Below are 10,459 nucleotides of genomic sequence, written 5' to 3'. Positions count from 1 at the left end.
AGGCTATAACTCTCCAGTGACCAGAATACTCCTGCCTGCTAACCAGAGCACATTTTCCCTGCATCAGGACAACTGGAGAGGCTGACTTAGGAATCAGGAGGTAGCATATACTAAGAGTTGGAGTATAAGCCTAAATTAGTAAAACTTTAAAACATTAACAGGCTTTCTTTTTTTATAATAATATTTTTTATTATATTATGTTAGTCACCATGCAGTACATCCCTAGTTTTATTTCTTAGAGCAGTTTTAGGTTTACAGAAAAAGTAAGCAGAAAGTTACTATATGCTTCATCCTGACCCCTGCCCAGTTTCCCCTGTTATTAGCATCTTGGTTCAGTGTGGAACTTCTTTAATGACTGAACCAACATTAATGTATTATTAACTAAAGTCCGTAGTTTCCACTAGAGTTCACTCTTTGTATCGCACAGTTTTTTGTGTTTTTGATAAAGGTATAATGATGTATTTCCACTGTTATATAGAATATCATACAGAGTAGTTTCACTGCCCTAAAAGTCCCTTTTGTTCTATATATTTACCTTTCTCCCCATCAAGCCATGAACCCTGGTAACTACTGATCTTTTGTGGGCTCTATAGTTCGCCATCTCCAGAATGTCATATGGTTGGAATCATACAGTATATAGTCTTTTCAGCCTGGCTTCTTGGTATAGCTACTTTATAGAAGAGTTTAGCAGTGATAGTTGAGTGGAACATTACATGCCTACAATCCAGTAATTCTTCTAGGTATATAATTTACAGAATCTCTTGCATACATGTGCTAGATGATGTATCAGAGTGTTTGTAGCATCATTTCTCTTAATAGCAAAATGCTGAAAACAAACAAAATAGCCATAAAACAAGAACACACAAGTGTGTGATAGTTTCACAGTGGAATGTAACAAAATATGGATGAATTTCACAAGAATGATATCAGACAACAAAAGCAAAACCTAGAATAAATATATTATTATTTCATTTATATGCAGTTCTAGAGCAGGCTAAATGGAAGGAACAATATAGTTGTGTTAAAATTTTAAATAAAATTAAGAGAATATTGAAATATTAAAAACATTGGGTACTTTCCTTTTTTTCTTTTTCGAAAGTTAAAGAGTCAAAATTAAAAGAATATTTTTCCAGTTTACATCAAAAACTTGGGATGTACTGTATGATGACTAACATAACATAATAAAAATTATTATTAAAAATAAATATTGTGTACATATTTGGAAAAAAACTAATATATACCATCAAAAAATCAAACAATACTGAAAAATGTAAAGAAGGAGGGCATGTATTGCATGGTGCACTGGGTGTTATACACAGGTAATGAATCATGGAACTTTACATCAAAAACTAGGGATGTACTGTATGGTGACTAACATAATGTAATAAAAAATATTATTATAAAAAAATAAATAATTCTCTAAATAAATTTTAAAAAAATAAATAAAGAAGAAAGTAATAATCATCCATAGCCCCAATACTCCAACAAAACACTATGAACATTAAGACATAGTTCTATGCATATACATACATCTACACACACTTACTGGGTATCTACGTAAAAATTATTGGATACTTTCAACCGGAGAGGAAGATACTTAGAGAGGAAATAAGGGGCTTAAACAATATTGTTAGCTTTCTGCTGCTTAAGCCTAGAGATTGTTAAATGAATATTTCTTTTAATATTATTCTCTAAAATGTAATTATATGTCACATGTGTATAAACACATACACACATATTCACACATACAACATACCATGTGTATGTACATATAAATTTAAGCCATATATCTGCCATATATGCTTTTTTTGTATGCCATTTCAACATTTTTTAGAGTTTAAATAAAATTTCCAGTAAAATGTATAAAAATATTACTCAAGTTTGAGAAATATTCAAGTGATTTAAAGAACTCAGCATTTGACCTCACACATATAGCATTTTAAGTACCACCTCTACTAAACATTGCTAGTTTTGTGTCACTGGGCTACTTACTAAGCATCCCTTAATATGAATGTCCTCCTTCATATTAATTATCAGAATTAAATGAAATAGTGAATATGGAAATATTTGTCACAGTTATCAGCTTATAGCAGTGAAATTACTTAGTTATACCTGCGTTGAGAAGAGGTAGTTTCTCAAGGACTGAAAGCAAAATGAACATTTCAGATGAAAACATAGGACTCTATATTTATGGGACAGGGATGTGCTTTTTAAAAAATTCAGAAATATTTGGATTAAACTACATTGAAGTACTGCTTAAGTTCACTTCAGGTCTGGGTTCCTGATGGTCTTCCTTTAAGAAAAGATGGTCGTGCAGGTATGTTTTCTCCTATGACTCTAAAATGAATAAGGAAACTAAACAGAGACGAAAACTAAGTCCAAACTGAAACAGAGACTGAAGAGTGCTACATCAAAATTCACTAAAAAGCAGCTATTCAGAGAGGAAGGAATGCTCGTGTTGCATGTGCAGGATGGAACGGGTCTTATATCTAATTAGTAGGGAAAACAGCACTCAACATGGTGAAAATATTCCTCTCCTGAGTAGATGTCCCAGAGCTCCTTTCATATCCCGATTCCTCAGACTGTAGATAAAGGGATTGATCATGGGAGTGACCAGAGTGTACAATACGGCCACAGTGACATCCTTGTCATTGGAGTTATTGGATGAGGGGAAGAAGTACAGTCCAATAATTGCCCCATAGTATAGAGACACAACAGAGAGGTGAGAACCACAAGTAGACAAAGCTTTGCAGATTCCTTTGGTTGAGGGGACCCTCAGGATAGTGGTCCCTATGCGGCCATAAGAGACCAGGATGCATATGAATGGCAGGGTAATGACCACCCCCCCTACAGTGATGATAACCAGATCATTGACTGTGGTATCTGAGCTGGAGAGCTTAAGCAAGGCAGAAAGGTCACAGAAGAAGTGCGGGAGAGTGTTGTCTCCACAGAAAGAGAGACGAAGCAGGAGGATGGTATGCAAAAGGGCACTGGCACAAGATAAGACCCAGGACACAATTACTAGCAGGTAACACAGGCTCTGACTCATGATGGTGGTATAGTGGAGGGGGTGACAGATGGCCACGTACCTGTCATAGGCCATTGATGTGAGAAGGAAGCTGTCAAGATCCCCCCAAAATAAGAAGAAATACACCTGGGAAATGCATCCACCAAATGAGATGGATTGACTCTGTGTCTGCATGTTGATGAGCATCTTTGGAGCTGTGACTGATGAGAAAGAGATGTCCGTGAGGGCCAAGTGGCTGAGGAGGAAGTACATGGGGGTGTGGAGGCGAGAGTCCAGCCTGATGAGCAGGACGATGAGCAGGTTCCCCAGCACCGTGGTCAGGTACATGATCAGGAAAAGAGTATAGTATATCCCCTGCTGCTCTGGCCAGATGGGGAGCCCCAGGAGGAGAAACTCGAACACGCTGCTCTGATTATCCTTCTTCATGCTCTTCTTTCTTCTCTTTTGCTGGAGATGGGGGGGGGAAGATGGTTATGTGAAAGAATGAGAAATCATTGTAACTAATACATTATGGAAATATGGTTTTGAATTAGTCAGTACATGAATTTTAACATGAATAGCTCATGCTTTTTGTCCCACTATTGGGCTAGTGACGGTCTGACATCAGGATAGTATGTGTCCACCTAGAAACCAACACAGTCTCTTTCAGAGGAAACTTCAAACATCAGAATGATAATCAGAGCAGATCACACTCAAACTTAAGGATTCCAGGAGTTCATGATAGAAATGTGAGATTAAGAAATTAGGTGCAAGGCTAGGTCAGTAACCAGTTATTGGAAAGGCAAGTAGAGGCTCTCCAATTGGTCTTTTGCCCTTTCTTAACCTTCCTCATGCCTGTCACATGTGCTTTGGCTAATATTTTATCTCCATGGATTGAATCAAGAGAAGACAACCCCATGGGCTGCTCTGGATCTCCCGAAATCAAGATCTGGAGGCTTGGTGGAAACATTATATGTAATCTCTTCAAGGCAGGGGCATTAAGGACAAGAATCTTTGTCAATAACATAGAAGATCTAGTGACATACCTTAGAATATAGCCATTGGTCCATTCTTTAAAAATATTCCTTCCTGTTCCTCAACATTTTCTGTCTACCATCACTTTTGTTAAAGAAATTTTCATGCAATGTGGAGGAAAAAAGAGTCCATTTCTCTTCCAAAGTCTCACCTATTCTCTGAGTTCTAACCAGATTGCTTTTATGCCAGTTCTCAGAATGCCAGGAAATACTTTGGATTTTCCAGTCATATCCTGGATATACCAAAGAATAAACTTTTTGTAAGTGTTTGCCCAACATAGGTTACCAAATAACCTCTCCTTTTTCACAGTTCCTAACCTAGGTTTTAGGCCAGTGATTCCTAACTGATTTTTTCTTGTCACATCCTAACACTTCTTGTACTTTGCTAACACTATCATTTCTCTCTCTTTTTCTTCAGGTCACTTAGTCTTAAACCTGCCCATGTGAACACTCACAAAATGATAGGGAAAGGGATTATGATGATCTGTCTACTAAAAAATAGAATTCACGTACTATATGAAGACTTAATCAATCTAAAGGCCTTTTTTCTGAGAGCTAAGAAAGTGTCTCACTATAGGACCCACATTCATCTTGGGGCTTAACTGAAGTTTACATTATGTACCAATTCTCCCAGTGTGTCTGAAATTTCTCTGTAATTTCTACATTCTTCAGTCCACCAAATTCAAAATCCTGTTAGTTTAATGTTACCTGAAATGAATCACACATTCAGTGTTTCTAGTCATTACCATTATAATAATAAATCAGTTTATCACAATGAAAGTGCTAACTAGCTGTCTGCTGGACATTTAAGTTGTTTCTAATATTTTTCTATTTCTAGCAATGTTTTATTAATAGCACTGTTCATATGCCATTTTTCACATTAGTATACATATCTGTAGCAGAAATTCATAGAAATGGATTTGGAGGATATATGTTTTTTCACCATTTTGATAGATACTATTGAATTACAAGAGGAAGCCTGTTTTTATGGGTTCTTTAAAAGGATCCCTGAATTTTAAGACCTTGTCATGTGAAGATTGCAAAAATGGACATTCTAATTAAATGTTTGGAGACGACAGGGCTATGGTGTTTGAGGAACAGGAAAAATCCAGAAGCATGGTCAACATTGGAAAGTAATGGGGTTGGAGAATAAGGAACCAGATTATATAAGTACTTTTCTGTATAATGGAAAATTTTGATTCGATCCTCAGAGCAACAGAACACCCATGGAAAGGTGTAAGTAAAGGAGTGAAAGAAAAATTTTAAATAGTATGCTGGCTACTACATAGAGAACAGATTATAGCAAGGCAAGAGTGTCAGCGAGAATCTAACAGGAGGCTATTGGCATAGTTCAGGTACAAAATAACACCTACTTACAACTGAATGATGGCAGAGGAGATGAAGTTAATTAGGATAAAATTTGGAGGAAAAACCAGTAAGACGTAAGGGGGAATGAAATATAAGCAAGAGGAGATAATGTATTTCACTATCCTCTCAAAAATTAGATGGAGGATCATCAGAGATAAATTATTGTACATGGAGCTGTCTGTTATACTCTAGTGTGAAGGGGGTAGAACCATGTTGGGGATCAGTAGCACACACTGGATGCACACACACACACACACACACACACACACACACAAATGCAGTTGTGCTACTGAATATAAATTCTACTCCTGCTCTGACATTGCCTAATTGATGAGCACATATACCTCCAGTCAGAAAGTGTGGGAAGGTTCCTCCTTTTTTTCTGTAGAAGACACAGAAAACAATGAAGCAGGTGGAGTCTCTGAGGGTCTCAAAGATGCGTTGCAGTAGGGAGAACAGTTACCAGTTCAGAACCAAATTAAATTGATATACACTTGTTCACAACCCCTTGACCAATGGGCATGGGTTATAGCTTTACAAATCACAGAGAGGACCCGGGGTGTATGGGAGTGGAGAACTCCCCACCCCAGCTTCAAGTTAGAGACAAACAGGATATAATTGCTTCATTGCCTTTGGTTCCCATGAGGGAAGAACTGTTACTAGCAGGCAATAGGAGAGTTCACCTTGGAGGAATGATGATAATAAGCACAAAGCAGCTACTAGGAACTTGGTGATTCACAAAGCTTTTTGCCTTCTCAGGTTACATTGGGAAAAATGTAATTCAGAGTCCATAACAAACCAAACTGGTACTTGAGTGTATTAACCAAAGTCTCTTGTATCTGAATGCCATGTTATTCCAAGAACACCAGAAACACTCTAATACTTTTACTCTCAGAACAAAAGATCAAGGGACTTGATATCCTATCACCTAAACGGGACCCTGAGGGGTGAAATGCAATTTCTATAAATCTTGATCTCCTGCCCAAAAGCTGTGGAGTCAGCATTCTCTTGGTGCAAGTTTCTTATAGTACTATAGAATAACCATTCAAGCAATGCTTTCCACTAACTCTCTTACAAAATTGATTCCAAATTTATTTCACACATCTCCAGCTCCACTTATTTGAAGCCAGGTAGAAAATGAATACCAAGTGCTTGTTATTCAAGATGAAGATGTGTGAATATTTTTAAGTGTTAGTATTTGTTCTGTTTTGCATTAAAAAAATCAGTCTGTACTTGGAATAGCTTTTTTACTGAAGAAATCTTGTAAGATATTTAGACTTCAGAAATGGTTTCTAAGTCCTGTGGATCATGGTTGATAATATTGCCCTGATTATAAAGCTGTCATTGACCTGCCTATTTTCCTAAAAGTCAAAATTAGAAAAGATTTCCTTCTCAAACCAGAAGAATATCATGAGCAGCTCCCTTTTTCCTACATGCATGGACTTAAAAATAAAATCCATCACTCTGCAAGATTTTTTATTTGATTGCAGTATGAGAAAAAAAGTGTCCCTTTGAATTAATAAACGGTATTTCTAGTGCCCCAGGTACCAGTTACCATTTCCTAGAAGACATTCATCTTTGTTCTTTGCTATACCAGTCCCTATCATCTTTCCAAACCCTATTCAAAATCTGCCCCCTGCATGGTGCACTGGGCGTTATATGCAAATAATGAATCATGGAACATTACATCAAAAACTAAGTATACACTGTATGGTGACTAACATAACATAATAAAAAATTATTATTGAAAAAACCTGCCCCCTGTAATAACTTATAATTTAATTTAAAAAATACACTTACACACGCACATACTACATTGAAAAATAGGCAGGGGCACCTGGGTGGCACAGGCGTTAAGCATCTGCCTTCGGCTCAGGGCGTGATCCCGGTGCTCTGGGATCGAGCCCCACATCAGGCTCCTCTGCTGGGAGCGTGCTTCTTCCTCTCCCACTCCCCCTGCTTGTGTTCCCTCTCTCGCTGGCTGTCTCTCTCTGTCAAATAAATAAATAAAATCTTAAAAAAAAAGAAAAGAAAAGAAAAATAGGCAAAATGAGATTAATAGGTCTTTGAGGAAAAGATACTCAAATGAGCTAGTAACATAAAAAGATGGTCAACCTCAATAATAACCATAACAAATCAAATCAAAGACAAATTAAAACCTCAGTAAGGTTCCAGTTTATACTAATATATTGGAAAAATTAAGTTAGACAATGCTCTTTGTTGACAATGATGTGCATTTTTTGGAAGTCTTATTTATTTCTAGTAGAGAAACAATATGGCATCATGTTTTACAGTTCAAATATACATTACCTTGGACCATGCACTTCCACTCCCAGGTTTATATCCTAAAGAAGCTTTGTGCATGTACAACTGGAGACATAAATAAGAAGGTTCATGACAACATTGTTCATAATAGAAAAAAATGAAAATTTAAGCAACAAATAAATTATGGTATTTTTACTAAGAAATATTGTAGAGCAACTATATGCCATATCAGTGATTTACTGAAATTAAATATTGAGAGAAGAAATGCAAGTCTCCAAGAACATAACAAAATGCAGAAACAAAAATTTTATATGTGTATGTGTTATTATGGACTGAATGTTTGTCCCTCCAAAATTTATATATGGAGGCTTTAACCCCCAGTGTGGTAACATCTGGAGATGGGGCCTCTAAGAACATAATTAATGATAAATGGAAACATAAGGATAGAGCCCTGATTCATGATTGATTGGAATTAGTGTCCTTAAAAGAAGAGACACCAGAGAGCTCATTCCCTCTGAACACACACTAGGAAAAGGCCACATGAGGACATAGTGAGAAGGCCATCTACGAGCCAGAAAGAGAGCTCTCACCAAAAACTGAATCTGCCAGAACCTTAATCTTAGACTTCTAGACTCCAGAACTGTGAGAAATTAAATTTCTGTTGCCTAAGCCACGAAGTTTGTAGCATTTTGTTATGGCAGTATAAGCAGACTAACACTCACACACACACACACACACACACATACACGTCATATATAGAGACAAAGAGATGCATACACATAGAAATAAGACTACAGAAATTTGATTGAATCATAAACATAAAATTCAGGCTACTCATTTCCTCTTGAGAGGAGATGAGGGATTAGGATTTGGAAGAGACCATGGGTAGATTCAAGTGATTTTTTTTTATTATGCTAAGTTAGCCACCATACAGTATATCATTAGTTTTTGATGCAGTGTTCAGTGATTCATTAGTTGTGTATAACACCCACTGCTCATTACAACATGTGCCCTCCTTAATACCCATCACCCAGCAAGCCCATCCCTCTACCCTCCTCCCCTCTGAAACCCTCAGTTTGTTTCCTGGAGTCCAGAGTCTCTCATGGTTTGTCTCCCTCTCTGATTCCACCCCCTCAGTTTTCCCTTTTTTCCCCTAATGTACTCTATGCTATTCCTTGTGTTCCACATATGAGTGAAACCATATGATAATTGTCTTTCTCTGCTTAACTTATTTCACTTAGCATAATCCCCTCCAGTTGCATCCATGTGGATCCAAATGGTGGGTATTCATCCTTTTTGATGGCTAAGTAATATTCCATTGTATATATGGGCCACATCTTCTTTATTCATTCATCTGTTGAAGGGCATCTTGGCTCCTTCCACACTTTGGCTATTGTGGACATTGCTGCTATGAACATTGGGGTGCAGGTACCCCTTCTTTTCACTACATCTGTATCTTTGGGTTAAATACCTAGTAGTGCAAGTGCTGGATCATAGGCCAGCTCTGTTTTTAACTTTTTAAGGAACCTCCATACTGTTTTCCAGAGTGGCTATACAAGCTTGCATTCCCACCAACAGTGTAAGAGGGTCCCTTTCTCAAGTGATGTTTTTTTAAAAAACTAAATATTTACTAATGGAAGTATAACAGAGAAAATTAGCATATATTAAGTGCACAGTTTGATAAATTAACACATCCACAAAATTATCAGCCAGATAAAGAAATAATACTCCCACCATGCTCCTCCCCATAATTTCTTGCAAAAGTAAATTTTAGTCTTATTTGTATCACCATGTATTACTCTTGGCTATTTTTCACCTCATAAAGCTGAGAGGAAATTAAAAATAGTCTGTATTCTTTTTGCATTTTTATTATTCTTTGCATGCACTGATATGCTAGATACTGAACTAGTCCATCTATTTTGACAAATCCATATCAATATTCAAAGCATTGACATCACTCCAGAGCATTCCTTTGAATCCATTCCCAGTCTATATCCTCCAGAAACAACCACTAATTTGCTTTATTTATTTTTAATTGGTCTATAATTTCCAAAATTTTTATTATTGAAGTATAATTGACACACAATGTTGTGTTCATTTCATATGTACAACATAGTGATGTGATAATTTCATACATTACTCAGTCCTCACCATGATAAGTATAGTCACCACCTGTCACCATACAGTGTTATCACAGTATTATTGACTATATTCCCTATGCCGTACTTTCCAACTCTGTGATTTATTTTTTTTTATAATTGGAATTTTGTACCTCTTAATCTCTTTTATCTATTTTGCCCAAGCCCCCACCCACCTCTCCTCTGGCAACCACCAGTTTGTTCTCTGTATTTAAGAATGAAGGGGGTAGGATAGTAATGGGTAGTAAGGAGGGCACATATTGCATGGTGCACTGGGTGTTATACGCAAGTAACGAATCATGGAACTTTAAAAAAAAAAAGAATGGGGGGGTAAAAAGAAGGGGAAATGAACCATGAGAGACTATGGACTCTGGGGAAAAAACTGAGGGCTTCAGAGCGGAGGGGGGTGGGGGATTGGGATAGGCTGGTGATGGGTATTAAGGAGTGCACATATTGCATGGAGCACTGGGTATTATATGCAAATAATGAATCATGGAACACTACATCAAAAACTAAGGATGTACTGTATGGTGACTAACATAACATAATAAAAAATTATTATTAAAAAGTCTATTTGGTTTGTTTTGGTTTTTAGATTCCATATGTAAGTGAAATCATATGGTATTTGTCTTTCTCTGTCTGACTTA

General features: G+C 36.9%; 1 protein-coding gene across 1 annotated transcript in view; it reads right to left on the bottom strand.

Annotated features, from left to right (window-relative positions):
- The window catches only part of LOC100484909 (olfactory receptor 1J2), a 24,527-nt gene extending 21,073 nt beyond the window's left edge, over window positions 1-3,454 (bottom strand). Inside the window, exons 1-2 of the mRNA XM_002930671.2 lie at window positions 2,962-3,454; window positions 1,989-2,001 (exon numbers count right to left, since the gene is read on the bottom strand). Of these exons, the coding sequence (XP_002930717.2) occupies window positions 1,989-2,001; window positions 2,962-3,454 (506 nt within the window). The remainder of the gene's footprint in view (window positions 1-1,988; window positions 2,002-2,961) is intronic.
- Window positions 3,455-10,459: the final 7,005 nt, after the last annotated feature.

This window comes from Ailuropoda melanoleuca, chromosome 7 (genome assembly GCF_002007445.2).
Source record: "Ailuropoda melanoleuca isolate Jingjing chromosome 7, ASM200744v2, whole genome shotgun sequence".
NCBI lineage: Eukaryota > Metazoa > Chordata > Mammalia > Carnivora > Ursidae > Ailuropoda > Ailuropoda melanoleuca.
Note: the sequence above shows the minus strand (reverse complement) of the source record. Positions and strands in the feature narration are given on the sequence as shown.